The following is a 21,620-nucleotide window of genomic DNA, read 5'->3' as shown; positions in this document are numbered from 1 at the left end:
TTTCCTTCTGTCTCCCTGCCTTCCCCCTTTCTTTCTTTCTCCCTGCCCTTCCCCAAGCCACTGCCCCTGCCGCTGCCATCGGGGAACAGGACCCAAACCGCCACCAATGGATAACAGGCCCCAAAGCCAACGCCGCCCCATGCTCTCCCTGCTTCGGGCCGACTAGCATTCCTCTCCCCGACGTCAATTCTGCCGTCAGAGAGGAAGTTCCGCCCAGCCAGGCAGCGATTGGCTGGCCCTGAACTTCCTCTCAGACGGCAGAATTGACTTTGGGGAGAGGAAGACTGATTGGCCCAATAGATCGCCAAGTCAAAGTGAGTCCTGGATGATCGACTCACTTTGCCTTGGCGAGCTATTCGTCGATCGCGATTGACCTATTGGGCACCCCTGCTCTAGGGAGAACACTCATCTCTCTCCTGTGCATCCCCTTGGGGCGTGCACCCAGGGCAGACCTCCCCCCCCCCTAGGTACGCTACTGGGAAGAGGGCAAGATTTGAGTGGACAGAGGCAAAAAAGAAAAAGTTAAGAAAGCTGAATGGGAAAAAATCAATACTTTGGAGACAGGCATAAGGAGGGAATGGAACAAGAGAGAAGAGGAGAGAAAATGGACAGCAAACACTGGAAAGAGAATTAGTAGAAGAAAGACAAAAAGCAGAAAGTAAAACTTGGACCAAGATGATGGAAAAACAAAATGACCAGACAACAAAAGGTAGAAAAAATAATTTTCATTTCTATTTTGTGATTACAATATGTCAGATTTGAAATGTGTATCCTGTCAGAGCTGGTGTTAGACAGCAAGCGTGAACTAGGACCTAAGAGAGGAAAAGGTCTTTTTTAATTATTTTGTTTACACCACAGAGCTGGCGTGGGGTTAGATTGTAACCCTATACTTCTACTAAGACTAAGGGCTAGATTCACTAACCTCTTTTTGCGATCCATGGCCGAGTCTTGGTGGGCGACTGATTCACTACACCGTCCTCATGCAAATGTAATGATCAGACGCACACCCCTTACCAACCCCATGGATCACTGCAGAGCGATCCAGACGCATGCGTAGATCATCCTCTTTGCCTGTAGGTGTGATCCGCACCTGCTCTCCGCACAAGCGAGGTCAGCACAAGAAGGGTGGGGGGGGGGCACTATGGAACAAAACCGTTGCCTACTGGACAACGGGACACTTTCAATGAAGCCAACTTTCAAGACCAAATTTCAGACAATGCCATAGTGCAGCCCACTTTTAACCCATGGGTTAAAAACACAGGCTCACAGGGTAGCAGAGGCAGGCTCTGCTTTTTTAATACTGATGCATATGTAAAGATAGATTTGCATTTCTTTATTTACTGAACAGCGGGATTAGCTCCCGCCGCCGCTTCTCATTTGCTTGTATTTTGGAGCACCTATTGCCCAGTTCCCCCCTATGTGTACACCCAGCAGGATCAGTATTTCATTTTGTTATCGTATGGGTGGGTGTAATATGTGCACCATCAGTCCAGAGAGGCAGGCAGGGCAGCAGAGACATGAGTGACTGGTCCACAGCAGTCGCTTCTTTTTTGATTGGTCAGCCTAGTTGGTGTTCCTGATTTTTGTTTAGTGAATCGCTGCCTTCCTACTTTTGCATGATCGGATCAGGTGCAGATCGGATCGGGGGGAAGGTTAGTGAATCAGGTCGGGACACAATCGATGAGCTTAGTGAATCTAGCCCAAAGTATCTTAATAAAAAAATGTGGCCCACGACTTAGCCTGTGTTTTAGATTTGGCCCCTTAAGTGATTGAGTTTGACACCCCTGCTTTAGAGTATTGTCCACAATCTATTAGGAGAGGAGACTGGTGGCGGCTCCTTAGACAAAAGGAACAGCAATGGATTTACCTGTTAGACTCTGTACAGCCTATGAGCTTGAATGCCCGTATTGAATGGGTGGCCTTTTTCTATGTGGCGGTGAACTACAATAGTGGATTGGTCGGTCTTTTGAAATGGGTAGGGCTTGCCTTGTTGTTATGTAGACCCTTGGCAGTGTTTGCAATCACCAGCGCCATTTTTTGTTTATTTTGCTTTTGCTGCTTCTGTCTGTTTAGCAGTTGCAAATTACATTGGGGAGGATGTACCCCTGAAGCAGCTTGTGGCAAAATGGGGATTCCCTGTTGGGTTGAACAGAGACTGCAACACCCCTGTATTACAAAGTGGGTGCTGGCGAGTTTTGAGGAGCATGGATTGAAGCTAAGTTTTCCTGTTCACCATGCTACCATGAGACGTGAACTAGAGAATGACACGGAGACAAAATTCATCACCGTCCCCGTCCCCGCGGATAACCGCAGGAAACCATCTTCATGTCATTCTTTAAGGAGAGAGGGAAGAATCGGAGTATGAATGGCCACAACCACTGACCCGCAAGCTTTTCTTTGAAGAATGCTGGTGTAGAAGGACCGAGGTTGAAACAAACACTATAGAATGACAGTCTCTGGTATCCAGAGCAGATATTGTGATGTCACAATGTCTCATTCCACCAGTGTCTAAGAGCCAATCACATCAGTGATGTCACAATGGCTTCATTATCCTTGGCTCCCATAAGAATCAGAGTATGAAAGGCCACAACCACTGACTCGCAAGCTTTGTTTTGAAGAATGCTGGTGTAGAAGGACCAAGGTTGAAATAGACACTAGAAAATGACATGGGATTATTTCCCGCGGTTATCCGCGGGGACGGGAACGGTGACGAATTTTGTCACCGTGTCATTCTCTAATGTGAACTATGAATTGTGTCTGAATGTTTGATACGGGGCTAATTCTTTCTGTGATGGCAGAGCTTTTTCTGCCTTGTACAGTGCTGCACTATTGAATGTGGGTTTTCTACAGAATTTTGGACTTTAAATGGAGTGGAGGTTTTTTTAACCTGTGAAGACAGATTTTTTTTTCACTCTGGTATTTTTGTTGTTTGTTCTTTGAGACAGCGCCTTAGTTTATATAGAGTATGTGTTTTGGGGTTTGGTGATTATTTGTACTCTCTCCTTAAGATAGTGGGTAATTAAAATCACCCATTATTATAATGTTGCTCAATTTGCAAGCTTTCTTAATCTCTAGAAATATTTCTTCATGTCTGCTCATTCTGTCCCGGGGGACAGTAGTATAAACCTACCTGTATATTCCTTCCTTTCACACATGGAATTTCAATCCTTATGGATTCCACATTACTATCTGTGTCATGCAGAATGTTTGTTTTATTCAGTTTCCTCTTTAACATATAGTGCAATCCCACCTCCGATTTGATCAACTCTATCATTGTGATATAATTTGTACCCAGGTAACACAATGTCCCATTGATTGTCCTTCTTCCACCAGGTCTCTGAGATACCTATTATATCTACCTCATTATTCAATGCTATATACTCTAACTCTCTTATTTTATTTTTTAAGCTTCTAGAATTTCTATACAGACACTTCAAATTGTGCTTTTTACTTGTATCCCTAGCTGCTGAGAAGATGACAGAGATAATTTGAGTTCTTTAATCTGCCTTCTTCTTAAGCACTCCTGGCTTTCTTTCACCATTATTGAAACCTCTCTATTGGGACTCCCTAAATATCCTGTTTCAATAGTATCTTACAAGGATACTCTACACCGAACCATCCGCTCCTGGGAGACAGAGCAGCTTTTAAACTAAAGCTAACAATCTCCTTTTTAAATGTTAGTGCCAGCAGCCTGGTTCTCTCTTGCTTAAGAAAAAGTCCATCCTTTTGGAATAGGCTTCCCCTTTCCCAGAAGGTTGCCTAGATCCTTAACAAATCTAAATCCCTCATCCCTGCACCATCATCTCAACCACGCATTGTGACTTCGGAACTCTGCCTGCCTCTTGGGTCCTCTAAGAGCCTAAATTTGGCTTCCAGAACCCTCCCTCCCACATTTTCCTTTGTCATTGGTACCTACATGTGCCAAGACAGCTGGCTCCTCCCCAGCACTATCTAAAATCCTATCTAAGTGACGCATGAGGTCTGCCAATTTCACACCAGGCAGGCAAGTGACTAGGCGATCCTCATACCCTCCAGTCACCCAGTTATAACAGCTGTCCTGATCCTTCCCTCCTGGGCAGAAGCCCCTGGAGACGCATTCTCAGTGCAAGAGGATATTGCATCCCCTGGAGGGCAGGTCCTGGCTACAGGATTATTTCCTACTTCACCAGGGTGATGCTCTCCTTATAGGAGACCTCCCTCCTCCAAGGCAGTACAGAGGCTGCCAAACTGGAGGTGGGACTTCTCTACAAAGTCCCTTTAGGTGTCCTCTATATACCTCTCTATCTTCCTCAGCTCCTCCAAGTCTGCTACTCTAGCCTCAAGGGAACAGACTTGTTCTCTGAGAGCTAGGAGCTCTTTGCAGCAAGTACACACATAACTTCTCACCAACCGGGAGATAATCATACATGTGACACTTGGTGCAAAAGACTGGATAGCTCCCCTCTTGCTGCTGGACTGCTGTCTGCATCTTATTATTGAGCTACTTAATTAAATCCTATTAAGGTACTAGGAATATTAGACTAGTATAGCGAGCCTTAGGATTATATTTTATGAGTTATTTAGTGTTTGATTCTTAGCAAGTAATGAAATCTAATAAGAATATGTAATAAACAGTACACCTTTTGTTCTAATTAGATTAATTGACTATAAATTAAGACTATAAGTAAAGAAATGAGCTAGGAGTGGGTGGGAAATGAAGACTAAGTCAGACTCTGCTAAGCCTGCCAGAGACTATCTCTAGCAGAAAGTTCACATTTAAAAACTGTAAAACTATAAAAAGCTTTTATACTATGGAAACTAGCTAAGTAAAGTTTACTCTTTTAAAATCTAAGCTGTCTTTATAAAGGAACCTACAATTTAGCTTTTATCCCCATAATTATCAAAGTTCAGAGTAAAATAAATGTATACTTACCCAGAGAAATGTCCTCTTCTTCTCTCCTCTCAGAAAGAGAAATGTCCTCTTGTCCTCTTCTCTCCTCTCATCTCTGCCTTCTCAATTGTGTTGTGCAGAGCATGGATTCCTCAGACTTGTCTGATGGTTCCATCACACTGCAGGAATATCTGGAAGTAAAGAAGGCTCTGGCCACATCTGATGCCAAAGTGCAGCAACTTATGAAAGTCAACAATACCCTGAGTGAAGAACTACGGAGGCTGCAACGGGAGGTGAGATTCACATTTGCCCTCAAACACTATCATTATGATGTCACGCCCTCAGCCTTGGAAATTATTTCTGTCACAAAGCAGCACTCTCTCTCTTCCCTGCCACTCATACAGTCTCAATCATAAGACTGGTGGGGTCCTTAATGATGTGTTCCTGTCCCCGCCTTTGAGTACAATCCCATGTCTAAGACATTTAAAGCCACTGCCAGCTTAAGGAATGAGCCAGATGCAGCACTGGCCAAAAGAAAACAGAATGCTGTCCATGCACTGTAACCATCATAATTACAGGTTTAAATGAGAGAGCAGGTACTTCCTGTTTTTGTGCTTTAAACCTTTGCTGGTGCTGGCAGTAGCATAAAGAATCAATGTGATCTTCCGGATTGCAACTTTTTAAACTGTATGAAGAAATTTTTTCATAATGATTGTTTACCTGGGTCTGTTCCAAGTAGAGTATCTTCTTTTTGTAATCCACCATGAACTCTTTAGGGTAGAGGCGGAATATAAAACTTAATGTAATGTAGTTAGGACCCCTGAAATGAAAGGAGGGGCATCAAGTTCCTGGTGGTCAGTGAGCCTGATGCCCAAACCCTACCTCTTCTGCCCTCTTTTTATCCCAACTCACCCAATGGGTACTGGGAGAACGACAGTAGGAGCTGTCCACATTTGTTCTTGCACCACTGACTCCCAAATCTTATGGTACTGGTAAGGGATTTTAACTGCCATATAAGGATTATTTTTCCTTACTAAGCGGTAGTACCGCAAGATTACCACTAGGGGTCAGCAGTGCCATTCTGTCCCCTGGGGTGAGTTAGATATCTAAGCAGACTAGTGGTGGTGGGATGCTGGTTGGAAGGAGGCTGACACAAGCAGGAGTGGGAGGTAGGAAGCTAATTGGGAGCCAGTGTGGGCAGCTGGCTGAAAGGAAGCTGTGGGGAGGGGATACAGGGATGGGAGGGTGTACAGGGATGGGAGGGTGGGGTACACTGATGCAAACATTACTTAGGGCACCACAGTCCCATGAACCAGCTCTGTCTTAAGTTGTTCCTGTAAGCTTCACAGGGGATGGCAATAAGGCCTTAGCTAGGGTTAGGGTGAAGCAAAGAGGTATGTGAGCTGATGAAAGGTATGAAGACCCTCGTTTGGTGTTTTAGAAGATGAATCCCTCACAGAGGAGAGCTGCTGCTGCAGAGGGTTGTTGGGCTGTTCAGTGGAAGGAGGTTACTTGCTGGATAGGTAATACTATACCAGCTAGAATGTGCCACCTCTGCTTATTCATTGCATTGACCTTTTAATAGATTCAGAAACTGCAGACTGAAAACTCTCATATCAGGCAGCAAACTGGCCCTCCACACCCAGTGCCTACCAGCAATGAGCGGCAAGAGCCCAACTTGAATGCTGCTCCCCGGCGGGACCGGCAGGCATTTTCCATGTATGAGCCAGGTTCAGCCCTGAAGCCTTTCAACCAACCTATGGATGACCTCGGAAATCGACTGCAGCCATTCCATTCTGGTGTAAGTTGATCTTTTCTGGTATATAATAATACTTACTGTTTTATATGGGAATCTGTTCCAGCATGCAAACAGCTGGCTAATAATCACTTAGTTCCTTTACCTGACTGGCCATAGGATGAATAGACCTGTAGCGTTACAGATTTGTGTTAGAGGGTGACCATAATCTTTTATTTATTTTTGGCTGAAACTGAATCTGCAGCTAGAATTCACCACTCATTTTCAGTCCAGCCTCTGAATAGGAACCGTCCCCTCTTTCTCTCGCTCTCCCTCCCTCAAAAAAACAAGCCTCGCCTGACTTCAATCTAGGGTTACCATATTTTCTTTTGCAAAAGCCCAGACATGTGACCCTGCCCCGTTGCGCCCCCACAAAACCTCCTCTCTTCCCCCAACGAGGAGCGCCTGGAGCATGCGCGGAATGTGTGACGTCATCTGCGCAAGCTCAGAGGCCCTCCAGATGCGGCCAGAGCTCGTCGGGGCTTTCCAAAACTGCCAGGTTTTGGAAAGTCCATTCTGAGGACTTCCCAGACATCTGGAAGCCCTACTCCAAACAGAACAAGCTCCCCTCCCGGAACCACCAGCAGACCGTACGTTCCCTGGCAAGTCTAGTGGCTAGCTGGGGCAGGAGAAATCCAGTCACTCCTGCTCGTGCCAGCTCCAGTCTCATAATGACTCTTGCAACCTCCAGCAGTAGTCTTGCGAGACTGCTGCTGGAGGCTGCGACAGCCGTACCCCAACTAGCCACAAGATCATCATTGGATGTACAGTAGGTTGGGATGGAGAGGGGCCCATGGGGGTTCTGAGAAGGGGGCTCATTCTATTTGAAACATAGAAAAAAGATGGCAGATAAAGGCCCTTCCACTATCTCTCCCAAGAGGTCCCATGTGCCTGTCCCACGCTTTCAATGAATTCAGACACTCTTTGTCTCCACCACCACCCTGTCACCTTTTAATCTCATTCTATGTCTTCTCTGGAGTTTCAATTGAAAGAGACTCGTCTTGCGTATTTATGCCACATAGGTATTTAAATGTCCTCCAAAATATACATATTCAGATCTTTAAGTCTGTCTCTGTACATTAGGGGTGTCCAACCCGTGGCCCGCGGGCCACATGCGTCCCCAAGAAGTATTTTGTGCGGCCCCGCTCACGCTCGAGGGTGACGCAGTGTTTTCTGTCTTGCCGGCACCCTCCTCCATCTTCCTGCATCGTTCGCTGAAAACCGCAGGCAGCAGAGCCTATGTGCCTCTTGCGGCTAACCCAGAAGTGTTCCCTCTGATGTCACGACATCAGAGGGAACGCTTCCAGATCAGCTGCAGGAGGCGCATGGAAGCCACTGCCGCAGCTTTCAGCGAATGCTGCAGGAAGGTGGAGGAGGGTGCCTTCAAGACAGAAAACACTGCATCACCGAGGCACACGGCAAGACGGTAAACACATTCGAGCATTGTTGGGGGTGCTGCCTGGGGGGATGGAGGACACGCAGGACAGGTTGGCCCATTTGGCCTTCACAGCTGCCTGGATGGTGATAGCCCTTCATTGGAAGAGCTCACCGGTGCCTACCCTGCCGATTTTGAGAGAGAAATTGGGCTGTGTCTTTGAGCGTCATAGACTATTTGTTTTAGTGGGGATTCCCAAACCCTGCCAACTAGAAACATCTTCCTCCAGTCTTGCAACCCCAAATCTCCAAGCTTTGCAGCCAATGGCAATATCCTCAAGCTGCCACTGCTTTCATGCATGCATGAATGCCAAGGGTGGGGGGGCAGGGAGGAGGGAAGGCAGCCACTCTGCAATATTGCTGCCAGCTGCAGAACTTGGGAAATTGGAGGGGGGAGGAGGTGGCCGTCAGTTGGTGAGGCTTGGGGATCCCTACTAGCAACAGCAGGGGAGATATTCATTTTGAGGGAGCCTAAGCTCAAAGTGAGAGGCCCAAAAAAGTAGTAATATTTACCCTGATTAAACGATCCTCCATGTGCGCTGCTGACAGCTGATTCAGCATCCTTGCTCTGATGAGGCTCACCTCTGAAGAGGCTCCCCATAGCTGTAATAGAAGTGAATGGGAGAACCAGGAGCATGCATCCTTGCTCATCAGAATGGGGATGCGGAAGTCTGTGGCTGCTCCTACTGTCAGTGGTACACGTGGAGGATCACTCAGTCATGGTAAGTATTACTGCTTTTTTGGGTTCCTCTCCACAGTGTCCCTTTAATGAAGGTTTATTATTAGAAAGGTACATCTTCTATATTAGTGATTGCAAATTTGGGACCTGCTCAACCTTTTTTTTTTTTTGCTCATCAGCTAGTGTTAGTGTTTGTGCAGCCCCAGAAAAAAAATTTTCGGCCAATGCGACCCAGGAAAGCCAAAAGGTTGGACACCCCTGCTGTACATCTTATGACATAGACTATCAACTATTTTAGCCAAAAATGCACCATTTTCAACTGAAGCCAAAACGAGGCCAAATACAAATTATAGGTTGGTTTCAATACCAAGAGCAAAATTCAGTCAGCCTCTAATATGCATAGCACTATGCTGGTCCTCCAGCACACTTAGAAATGCAGAAATCCCAGGGTTCTCCATGTCTATTTATCATGCCAGCATGCTGGAGACAAGGGCCAACCCGGATCATAGTGTGGCCTGCCCCATTCCACTGGATATATCTGCTGATGTATTTTATGAATCTGGACATTTAGAAGTGTATGTGAAAGCATTTTTTTTGCATCTCGCTCAGTGTATGACCACTCCCCTGCATAAAGTCTTGTCTGTGCATATGTAAAGTGTGTTGCCTAAAAAGAGCGACTTTTAGTGATTTAATGCAGGTAGATTAGCCTGTCTGAAAGTTGCTCTATGGCTGAGTGAAAGAGGCCCTTTGGTCAGGGTTGTAAAATAGCACACACATGCCGTTTTACCTCTCTCACTCAGTACTTCATTCCTTCTGCTAGCTTCTCTTTAAATCAGGTAAGTTCTTTATGTAAACAAGCTCTTAAGTACATGCTGAAAACAGCTATATGTGTTGCAACTCTGTGGCCTACTGGAGAATTTCTCCCAAACCTTGCAGGGATGGTAGTTTCATCTGTGCATGAGCAGAACCTATAGATGTGATGTGGAGTTTTGTCTCCATCAGGTGACTGCCCCTCTGTTTGTCTGTCTGCATGCTGCCTGACTTTATCCCTCTCGTGTTTTTAGATCCGCAAGGGTGTGTCGGCTTCCTCTGTCCCCTTCCCTCCATCCTCCTCGCTGCTCAACTGCTCTCAGGAAGGGGGCAGGAACATGGTTAAGTATCATTTTGTCTTTTTGTGAGCCAGGGACAAGCCTGTAAAAACACTGGCCTCTAATAATCCGAGCTCCTGTTGTGATCCTAGAAGCCTGCCAGAGGTGAATGTCTTACCTACCCCTCCAGCTCCGGCATGCCAGAAACATCTAGATTTCTGATGCAAGCCCCACTGTACCTATATGACCTCTCCAGCCAATTCTGTACTGTGATAAGCGCTATGCTGAAGTTCCAAGAATTTGAGTAATGTCGAAAAGCAGCACTTATTTGAGGTTAAGGCATAATGCTGTCTGAGGAGATAGCTGGGAAAACATAATCATTACAATCACTAGGAGGTCATGCAAAAATCACACAGGGAAAAAACATACAAAAGACTTCTTCAACCCTGACTGCAGTCTGAGGCCCTGTACCTTTCTCCAATGAAGACAGATTTCTGTTTCTATTTGTGTTAATATGTACCACTTTACTCCTCCTAAGGCAGTGGTCTCAAAACTCAAACCCTTTGCAGGGCCACATTTTGGATTTGTAGGTTCTTAGAGGGCCTCAGAAAAAAATAGCTAATGTCTTATTAAAGAAATGACAATTTTGCATGAGGTAAAACTCTTTATAGTTCATAAATCTTTCCTTTTGGCTAAGTCTTAATAATATTGTAATTTATAGCTAAAGAGACATATTTGATCAAGAAACTGTTTTATTTTACTTTTGTGATTATGATAAATATTATGATATATTGAGGGCCTCAAAATAGTACCTGGCGGGCCACGAGTTTGAGACCACTGTCCTAAGGGGACCCAATGATTTATAGTATAGTACAAAACCAAAAAATTTACCCAATTTCTCCACAGTACAGAAATGTAAAACAAAAGACTCTATGGAGAGTTGATGTTCCTGAATTGGACTTTATTAAAAATTAAAAACCTAAAGACATATAGGACCCAATCCACTAGAAAATGCAGCTTACGGATCAGTAGATAATCCTATCGATTATAGGGACCTCTGAGGAAGACATCTTTGTCAAAACACGGACAGTGTTGGGTCCCATGTTTCTAGTGGATTGGGTCTTCCTATATGTCTTTAGGTTTTTATGTGGATTATCAAGATAATTTTTAATAAAGTCCAATTCAGGAACATCAACTCTCCACGGAGTCTTTTGTTTTGTTTTTATATTATAGTACATCAGTAAACATAAGATGGCTTAAAGTTGCATAATAAAAACAAATATAAAAATTCCCTCATGCTGTTGATCATATCCTTTACTCTCACTAGGCAGTGTGAAAATAAATATTTACATATCTAAGGAAAAACTACATAATTCGGTACATCATTAAAAACCAACAATTGTACAAAAAAATTACATCAATATAATAAAACATGATACAAAATGTGTACATTATACACAATTGTCATAATAGACTCTCAGTGCCCCATTAGCCATGAGGAACTCTGCGAAACCTTAATGGAACAGAAACAACTGTTAAGTCTGTATGCATGATAGGCTGTTTTAAAAATCACAAATAAAACATATTCCACACATTTTAAAAGACTGAAGGAAAAAACATCATCTGACATGAGCCAAAAAGCTGCATTTCTGCAGAGGCAAAAGAAGCATCTGTGACACAAAGCGGCCCTGGAGAGATGCTTCACTATGCCAACGGGCAACTGTATATATATATATATATAGTTTTTCCCCTAAACGTCCTTTCAAATCTGGACTCCAGAAATATTGGAAGTTTTGCTCTCTTTATGGAGGTTGCTGCTCTCCCCAGGTTACCCTCGGAATCCTCCAGGGCTGTTTGCTATTGAGAACATTAATCAAGGATGAGCGAGAGGATATGTGGGAAAATATTCCTAGCCTGCTGTTTGGCTCCATCAATCCTGTGATAGCTGGGGGAGGCCAGCAGCACTCAACTGTGTATGCTTAGCGATGAAGTGCTCATTGATTCCATCTGTCCTTCTAGCTAGCGTGGTAGCATAGATAGGCCTGATAGTACATGTTGGAACTCTTAAACCAGTGTTTCTCAACTCGGTCCTGGAGTTTCCCCCTTGCCAGTCAGGTTTTCAAGATATTCACAATGAATATGCATAAACTTGATTTGCATACACTGCCTCCGTTGTACGCAAATTTCTTTCATGCATATTCATTGTGGATATCTTGACAACCTGACTGGCAAGGGGGAAACTCCAGGACCGATTTGAGAATCACTGCTCTAAAGCACAATGGTGTTTCAAGTTTTAGTAATGCTTGATAAATCGCCTATTTAATTTCCTAAGCGATGTACAATACAAATTAAAATATAACAACTAATACAATATTGATTAAAAAACAAACTAAAAAAAAAAGACAATACACGACTAGGGAAGGAAAAAAAGGGAGAAGTTACAATTTCTTTTCAGGAGTAGAGGAACATATAAAGGAAAATAACATAAGGGGAATAGGACTTTAAAATAGCAAGTTAAAAGGAAATTTTGGTTGAGAAAATCATAGATTAAAAGCATCTTTGAAGAGATATGTTTTTAAGGATTTTTTAAAAGAGACAAGGTCTTTTTCGTTTCTAATAAATTGAGGAATGGAGTTCCATGAAAGAGGTGCTGTGACTGAAAACATGTCCTGTCTTCTGGTTCCGATTATTTTCAAAGCTGAAACTGTTAATAAATTATTGGAGGATGATCGAAGAGTCCTAGCTGACATTGTGAAACAAGGAGAGGGAACGCTGTAGAAGAGTAACAAGTATGGTATTAGAATAAATGTAAACACAGCATTAATGAGTTTGAATGGGGAGGTAAAAATTCTGAAAGTGGGTTGACTGAATTTTAAAAAGAGGCGCCCTCAGGTGGCGCATGAAGGAGCGCACTAAGGAGCAGGAATTGCGCGCCAAAGACGCACGCCTCTGCGGCGTGCGCCGCAGTAGGCCCAGATTTATAGCGCATGGGCTAACCTGACTTGGGGGAGGAGTCCAACTCGCCGCCAGAGGACCAAGACACTGCAAGCAGAGAAGCCTAAAATAAAAGGTAAAATAACACAACAACCAATGAATAAAATACATAAAAAAATTAAAACTATTGAAAAACAGCTCTACGGTGCTCTAAAGTGGTGCTGCAGTGCTAAGGTGCTGCGTGGAGTGGCGTGCGCCGCAGTAGGCCCAGATTTATAGCGCATGGGCTAACCTGACTTGGGGGAGGAGTCCAACTCGCCGCCGCTTCGCCCCAGCAGAAAATTACCAGCCCCTAGGGGGTCTGATTTGGGCATGGTTTTTAAAGTAGGGATGTGGAGTGAGGTAATCAGATTTGTAGATGACACCAAATTATTCACATTTATTACAAATTGTAGGAGGACTTCAAAGACTGAGTCAATAAGCCTGTTCGTATTAAATTTCATGAACCATTTGGATCCCCAAAGCGATGTGCTTAGGGAAGAATAACATTAAATGATAGCTACACGATACCAGGCTCCAGATTACACACAATACGTTGAAATTATCTGCTCAATGTGCTGTGGAAGAAAAATGCTAAACAGAATGTTAGTCATTTTCAGAAAGGAATGGAGAAATAAAGCAGAATTATCATAATACCTCTGTATCACTCCATGGTGTGAATGCTCTTTGAACAGTGCTTGCAATTCTGGTCACTGCATCTCAACAAAGACTACTAGAGGAATTAGAAAAAAAAAGCACAGAACCAAAATGATTAAGGGAGGGCATGGAACATCTCTCCTTTGACAAAAAGCTAAAGAGGTTAGGCTGAAAGGAAACGATAGGTCTGTAATATTCTCAATGAAAGGGAACAAGTAAATGCAAATCGATGTTTATTTTCTTAAAAAGTACAAAGACTAGGGAACACACCGTGGCACTACTAAGTAGTATATTTGAAAGAAAGAGGAGAAAATGTTTTTATTTTTTTTTTACTCAACACATAATTAACCCTTTAATTGGCAGATGGTGAAACGGCTGCTTTACATAAATTGATGTTGAACAAGAGCAACAGTGCCAAAGTAACAGACATTTGGAGATGCAGATCTCCCATAAGAGCCACGGAAGACACATGTTGCTTCTGAGCAACAATGCCAAATAAAGGGTTAAGCTGTGGACTTAATTGCCAGTGGATGTGGTAAAAGCAGTTAAGTGTTGGGCTTTAAAAAAGGACGTTCCCTCCAGAAATCTGAAGATAGACTTGCTACTTTTCGAGACCACTTGTGACCTGGATTGGCCACGGGAGCCAAACAAACCAATCTCTGGCTCTACCTTGAAGTTCTTTAATTGCGGATGCCCTGTTCAGCAAAATAGAGTTTAGATCATGGTTCCTGTGGCCCAACCCATTCCACTGCCTGTGCTCAACTGCATGGTAGAAATCTTGTTAATTATTTTCTGTCTCATTAAAAGCGTAGTTCACAGGGACAAAAAAAAATTAAATGATCTAACGTCCCAACTTCTATTCTACAATGCCAGCATCTATTGGATCTAGTGCTATCTATCTTTTGTAAACGTGTAGGGGTCCATAAAACTCGATGTAACAAAAACATCCACGTTTGACTCATAGATGCTGATCTTGTAGACCTTAATCTCCAGGACCAAAATCGTGGCCATTAATTTTTTTTTGTCCCTGTGTAAATGCTTTTTGGAAACTAATTTGGCCCCAAATTAATAAATTATTAGAAAACCATGTAGGACTCTCATATGACACGATATTATTTGGTACAGCAATGAGAACTCAGAGTCCAATTTCTGCAAATAATAACAAGTTATTATTAATATTGAAAGGGTCGCCATGCAACAAATTACTCAAAATTGGAAGGATTATACTAAATTAAATTATACATTTTGGTGGAACTCAGTTTGTCATATATATAAAATGGAAAAGGTGTTAGCGTTACAACAAGGGAATCTTTATAATTTTTAAAAAATTTGGGAACCATTGACTAATTATTCTAATGATCAGATTTCTTAGCACATGGGCAGGAGATATATAGGGGTGGGATGGGGAATGTATATCATATGGAAATAGGAATATTGATAAAAGAAGGGGATTTATTCTATATTATAAGAGGATTTGTTTGTAAATACAAGTGTCATATGATAATTGATTATAATATGTTTAATTCACTTGTTGTAAGAATTCAAAAATGAATAAATAAAAAAAAAAAGCGTAGTTCACATTTTTACATGTCACAGTGTGCTTATAAAGAAAATTCAAACACAAAGTCTAGTAAAAAAGGACCAATGTTCCAGAACAAAATCGATGAATCCGAAAACACAAAAAGCGGAACACCAATTTCTGGAGATACAGGAAGCTTCTAATTAAATGTTTATTGTACACAAAATTTCATAAGTACTGTGTCAAAGATATTACGATGATTACACACAGAATGAGAACCAGAACCAGATGTAAAGAAAATTCAACCAGAAACGTAGCACTGGCTTGTAGTATACCTGATCTCTTTTAGTCTGACTTGATCCCTTGGAAGAGGGTCTGTAGCCTCAGTTGTAATTAATTGAAAGGATTTTCTGAACTGTCAGCTAAACCCTGAATGGCTTGGTTTTTCTGACTGCATGCCATATTTTGAGTAAACAGGTCATTTTTTCCCCCCTAACATTGCTACCATTTTCTGTTCAGATGAACAAGACAGATCGTCATGGGAGCGGTACAGACAGCGACTATGATAATACTCAGACTGAGTCCATATTAAGGTAGGGTGTGGGGTAAGGGGGAATGTTGGAAAGCTATCAAACCAAAGAGAATAGAATCATTTTGTGATGCAGTAATGCAGCATGGGGATGTAGTCGGCAAGCTGCTGGGAAGGATGTGAAAGATGAAAAAAATGCTTGACATTATGAAGAATTGTATTTCCGTAATTAAAGTGAGCAGCTTCTGGAGTCCTTTAGGCATTGAGGTGTATGCAGCTTGTTCGTACCTCCAACTGGAATTGTTCCTTGGGTACTAAAGGGCGATAGACCGTGTTGTGCCAGATCGAACTATTTATTGGAAGAGAAGTAGGAGTCCATCACCGCTCACTTTATTTCACATCTGTCACTGTGCTGTTCTTTGTTCCCTGTGGCCTGCAGCACGGATGGCAGAAGACTTATGGTTACAGGACGAGATGAAGACTTCCACCATGAGATGAACGAGCCAGAGCTTGAGGTGGAACCCAGCCTGCCGAGCACAGAAGATGTCATACTGAAAACGGAGCAGGTCACCAAAAACATCCAGGAGCTTCTGCGCGCAGCCCAGGAATTCAAACATGACAGGTAGGGCGTGAGGAGCGGTGCCAGACCAGTTTTAAAATCTCACCGCCCTCGCCCACTGCTATTAACTACTCTACCTGTTGTCACCTCCTCCAGCTTCGTACCGTGCTCTGAGAAGATCCACTCGGCAGTTACTGAGATGGCCTCTCTTTTTCCAAAGGTTAGGTGTAAAATTTACTTTACCTTGTCACTCCTTTCCAGTCATTTGGCCGTATGTGGGGGAGCTGTGCTCTATCCACTGTATAGCATGGAAATTTCAAATACTGCTTTCCATATTTTGCAAAAGGAAGTATATCCAGCTAAACTTAGAACTGTTCCTTTTGGCTAAAATCATACAATTCTGAGATGCGTCTAGTTTGGTTTTAAAAATCTTGATATATGCATAAGGTAATATGCTCAGAAGAACAGGAGAAGAGGGAACTTGGAAAGTGACAAAACAAACAGCGAAGGAAAACTCTGCTGCTCAGATGTCTTTTATTGATATGACGTGGGGCCGAAACACGGTCGTGGCGAGTCACGTCATATCAATAAAAGACATTTGAGCACCAGAGTCTTCCTTCGCTGTTTGTAAGGTAATAGGCTGACATGAAGGAACGCTGCACTGGACTGAAGGTGAAATAAGGAACAGGGGATTGCAGTAATGCATCAGATTTTCTGAGATGTGATTTTCTGTTAACTGCAGAGAATAGTTTATGTTGTATAGAATCCTTTAATTAGACCAACATACAGTATAACTCACTTTTTTTCAGAGGTAAAACAAATGCCTCATTAGATTGTCTATTCATCTGATAAAGAAAGCTAATTCTCTTACCAGACACCTGCATTTCAGCCATCCTTAGAAATGGGGAGGGGGGATTTTTATCCGAGCCATAGAGCTTATAGGCATGCAAACTAGTTATTTTGAAAAGTCAGGGGATAATGCAAGGCATAGGCGTCAGAACAGGGGAGGCCACAGGGGCCATTGGCGGTCAAGTCAGTTATGGCTCTGCTCCCCCACCTACCTCCTCCCGGATGCTGTAATTTTAAATCTTCGGGCAGCTGCCACACAAGCAGGCCTACCCCAGGACCTTTCATTCGGCAGCGTCCCACCGGTGTCAGAACAGGAAGTTGCTGTAGAATGAAGTCTTCCGGGGCAGGCCTGTTTGTTGATGCTGCGCTGAGAGTAGAGTCGGTGCAACGGATGGCCACCAGGATGGTCTCGGGGCTCAAGGATCTATCGTACGAGGAAAGGCTGAAAAATTTGCGGCTGTACTCACTCGAGGAACGTAGGGAGAGAGGAGACACGATCGAGATGTTTAAGTATATTCTCTTTCTCAAAGGACCCTCAGCCACAAGAGGGCATCCGCTCAAACTCAGGGGCGGGAAATTTCATGGCGACACCAGGAAATATTTCTTCACCGAGAGAGTGGTTGATCCTTGGAACGAGCTCCCGGTGCAGGTGATCGAGGCAAACAGTGTGCAAGAATTTAAGAGCAAATGGGATGACCATGTGGGATCCCTTAGAGGGTTAAGCCAAGGGAACCTGTCACCAGGAGTGGGATCCCTAGGATAGTAGACTTGGGGGTGGGTCAGTAGAGTGGGCAGACCTGATGGGCTATGGCCCTTATCTGCCGTCATCTTCTATGTTTCTATGTAACGGCTACCTGAAGATTTAAAAGTACAGCGATGGGCAAAGATAGGTGGAGAGAGTCGGGAGCTGGAGAGAGAGGTCATGCCACAGGATCCTGCTGGGGCTAGGAGAGAGCTTCTTCCCCCCCCCCCAACAAAAAAACATTCTGCTGCCTATGAAGCAAGGACTCTGTGTCCTTGAAATAACATGCAGGGTTTTAAAGCCCCTGGCATACTTGGCAATTTTAAAGCATTTAAAACCAGCATTTTACAAAGGGAAGCTCCTGTTTAAAGACCTTGAGGGTCCATATTCAACAGTTTTCTACAAGAGTCATCTGGAAGTGTTGATAACCTTTGCCCGTTTTTAAAGGTGGATCACTCCTCTTTCTTTTGTGTTTAGAAGCCGGCATTGGAGACTGTGCGTGGTTCCTTGCGACTGCTGAATACCAGCGCCTACCGGCTGCAGAGTGAGTGCCGGAAAACCATCCCGCCAGAGCCAGGAGCACCCGTGGATTACCAGCTCCTCACCCAGCAGGTCATCCAGTGCGCCTATGACATAGCCAAGGCCTGCCAAACAGCTGGTCACCATCACAACCCGTGAGAAGAAGCAGTGACTATCCATGTCCCAGCCCCAGGCTGCTCTAAGGTAACCCTGTCTTAAAGGACAAGTCCAAATCAAAAGGCACCAGGCATACAGTGTGGAAGTGCTACCCCATGTATTCTTGCAGGCCGTAAAGGCCCCTCCTCCAGTCCTCCACTGTATCATTGCACCTTCTATATTTGTCCTGTGCCAAGGGTCACACTGCTAACAGTGTTAGAACATCCTGTGTCAAGTAAATAAAGGGAGATGGGAGAGGATGAGCCTTTTGTACTTTGAGACCACCTGTTAAAGTGACTGCAGCAGCTTCACTTTCTCTCCCTGAAATCAGACCGATGTACATTTTATTGTGAAGCAGGTCCTTGTAAAATATATGATCAGTAAGCACACTCCCCAGCCGGCAGCAGATTTCGCTGGGAGGCATGCACACAATGCAACAAAAACCAGGGGGCTGGCTTTTTTGGTTTTCTCCCTGGAAGTTCCCACGTGCGTCTTGCTGATGGTGTCTTGAGCCAAGTGAAAATGAAACCCAGATAGAAAAGTGACCTTTGGTTTTATATGCTAATGTGAATAGTGACCTTGCCTCTGATTAACATACACTGGAATGTATACATTTTTTTTTTTTACGTTTAATGCGCTTCAATATCCAAGCTACTTAGTTACTTCTGTCACTCTCAGGAGGGTCTCCCCCCTGCCCCTCCAAACCTGCGAGGCTTTATGTTGATTCTAGTCAAGGTCTCGGCCACTGACAGATTAATCCTAGTAGGGACTGAAGCTGCATGTGACTACTCTGCTTGCTGTCAGCCAGAGCGTTTAGTCTGATGAAACTCCTCTGCTCTTAAGGGATTCGGATCACAGAGACTGGCTACCTGAAGGATTGTTAATCTGGGGTTACCTGGCTGAGAGCAGTGTGCTATTAAACATGCAAGAGAGCAGAGCTAGCGCTTACGAGAAGCTAAAGCTTGCATGGACCTTTCCTAGAGGACCTGGATTTCAGCACAAACCTGTGAGCTCTTCTGTATAGTTTAGAAAGGGACAGCTCCCTGACAGGCTGCGGCCTTTCAAATTAATCCCCCTGTAGTTTCTCCTCCAATGAGCCCCTGGGCATGGGCTGGGTGAAGGAGGTAGAGCTTGTTCCTTTCTTCCCTTCTCCCATCTTGCTGGCATTGCTTCCTCTAAGCCCTCACTGCCTTTCCCATGCACACAGGTGAGGGGTCTGTACTGTAAAGTTGTGGAATGTATATTTGTACCTAATTAAATTACTGGCTGGTTTGCTGCTGTCTCGTGCATTTCTTTCCACAAGGTCAGATAAGATTTAGACTGGCTTCTGTACAACTTGTTAACTATGCTTGAAGCAGATCGCACCACACCACGGGTGGTGGGGAGGAGGGGAACGAGTTGAAAGGGTGCTACCAGCTATGCCACCAGACCCCACTCAATGGCAGTCAACTCCTAGGACAGGAGCAAAGGAAAGAAAGGATTTACAAACACTTGGTTTATTGAGCACTGAGAATATACAGTGGTACCTCGGTTTACGAGTGCACCAGTTTGCGAGTGTTTTGCAAGACGAGCAAAACATTCGCAAACTTGGTGCCTTGTAAACCGAGCTTGCCTCGCAGTTCGAGTGCCCCCCCCCCTGCGATCCGGCATCCCCCCCCCCGCTCGCGGTGCACCCCTCCACCGCGATCCTACTTCCCCCCCCACCCCCCCTAAGCAGTCAATGACACCCTTTACCCGACTTGGCACCAGTGCCGGTGCCCGAAGATCCTCGCTCTTCTGGTGCAGCCTGGGCTGGGCGGTGCATCGGAGATCCTCCTTCTTCTGGTCTGGGCTGGACTGGCTTTGAGCATTTGCGCATGCTCAAAGCCTTCTGGTCTCGCTCTCAATCTTGGAGAGAGCAAGACCAGAAGGCTTTGAGCATGCGCAAATGCTCAAAGCCAGTCCCGCCCAGCCCAGACCAGAAGAAGGAGGATCTTCGGGCACCGGCACTGGTGCCAAGTCGGGTAAAGGGTGTCATTGACTGCTCGGGAGGGGGGAAAGTAGGATCACGGTGGAGGAGGGGATGCCGGTTCGCAGGGGGAGGAAGCTGGATCGCGGGGAGGGGTTTGGAACAGCGTCGGATTCCTCAAGGGGGGGGGAGAATGGAGCAGCGCTGGTAGCCTCGTGGGGGGGGGGAGGTGGAACCAATCAAAGCAGTTTCCCTTACTTCCTATAGGGAAACTTGCTTTGATATACGAGCAATTTGGTTTACGAGCATGCTTCTGGAACGAATTATGCTCGTAAACCAAGGTTCCACTGTATATGTAAACAAGCAAACCTGACACTTGCCAGATCTGAGAACCGTTTTAAACCATGTTACTTACAGAAACAAGCACAAGTCCTCGTCTGGGTGACACTTACTCTGTGTTTTAATTTTTTTATTCAATTTTCCAACAAATACACAAGAACTCCTCTTGTTACATTAGACCAGAGCTTCAATATCAATATGCATAAATATCCTAACTTAATAAAAAATTAAAAAAAATCCAAATCAGCATTCTTAGTTGAAACAAATCAACTCAGCAATACCTCTTAAGTTAGGATTTAAATTTAAGACCATATTAAAAGCTCTTATCTGACCTCAATTAAAATTAAGATTGAGAAACAAGAAAGAAAAGATAAGGAGCTCTAAATTCTTAAACATCGTTTATAGTAAAGAAAGGCTTAACGTGGATACTATTCCTGCTCTATTATAATAAAGCAGCTATCAGACATACTATGTAATTTTCTTTGAGTTCAAAAAGCTACGAAGTTGCTCAGGTAAAAAGAATATAGATTTAGTCCTGGCATATCTTACAAGACATTTACATGGATAACTAAGCAGGAATGTGGCTCCCAACCCAAGAAATAATAATAATAATAATTTCCTTCGATCCTGTGTTGACTTAGTAACATCCGGGAAGATCCAGATCTTTTGACCTACAAACAAACTGTGTGAGTATCGAAAGAACATTCTCATCAAGGAATTTAAATCCTGTTCAAAGACAAATGGTATTATTAGTGTCCCTCGATCTTCAACCTCTTCTTGGGAGCTTTCCAGGGTGACACTTACTCTGTAGTTGCAAAAGGCAAGAGCTCTCATCATATTTGTGCCCTTGCCTATGAAATGCTGGGCCTCAAGCATAAAGGCACAAATTTACTGAAGGACCCAACATGGGCCAAATTTCAACACTTTGCCTGCATCAGGGGTCATTTCAGTACATGTTCAAATG

The 21,620-nt window shown here is 44.1% G+C and overlaps 1 protein-coding gene and 1 long non-coding RNA gene across 2 annotated transcripts in view; one reads left to right on the top strand and one right to left on the bottom strand.

Moving 5' to 3' along the window:
* The window catches only part of GIT1 (GIT ArfGAP 1), a 134,812-nt gene extending 115,171 nt beyond the window's left edge, over positions 1-19,641 (top strand). The window contains 8 exon segments of the mRNA XM_033921261.1: positions 5,011-5,163; positions 6,456-6,671; positions 9,843-9,929; positions 15,535-15,608; positions 15,984-16,166; positions 16,260-16,323; positions 18,172-18,339; positions 18,341-19,641. Coding sequence (XP_033777152.1) covers positions 5,011-5,163; positions 6,456-6,671; positions 9,843-9,929; positions 15,535-15,608; positions 15,984-16,166; positions 16,260-16,323; positions 18,172-18,339; positions 18,341-18,385 — 990 coding nt within the window. The 3' untranslated portion in view covers positions 18,386-19,641.
* On the bottom strand, positions 11,104-14,436 carry LOC117348785. Its single transcript, XR_004537049.1, has 3 exons — positions 13,497-14,436; positions 12,864-12,924; positions 11,104-12,638 (listed from the first exon to the last, which is right to left on the bottom strand). It is a non-coding gene; the product is annotated as an uncharacterized LOC117348785 (long non-coding RNA).
* Positions 19,642-21,620: the final 1,979 nt, after the last annotated feature.

Source organism: Geotrypetes seraphini, chromosome 15 (genome assembly GCF_902459505.1).
Source record: "Geotrypetes seraphini chromosome 15, aGeoSer1.1, whole genome shotgun sequence".
Taxonomy (NCBI): Eukaryota; Metazoa; Chordata; class Amphibia; order Gymnophiona; family Dermophiidae; genus Geotrypetes; species Geotrypetes seraphini.
This window is presented reverse-complemented; position numbering and strand designations above follow the sequence as displayed.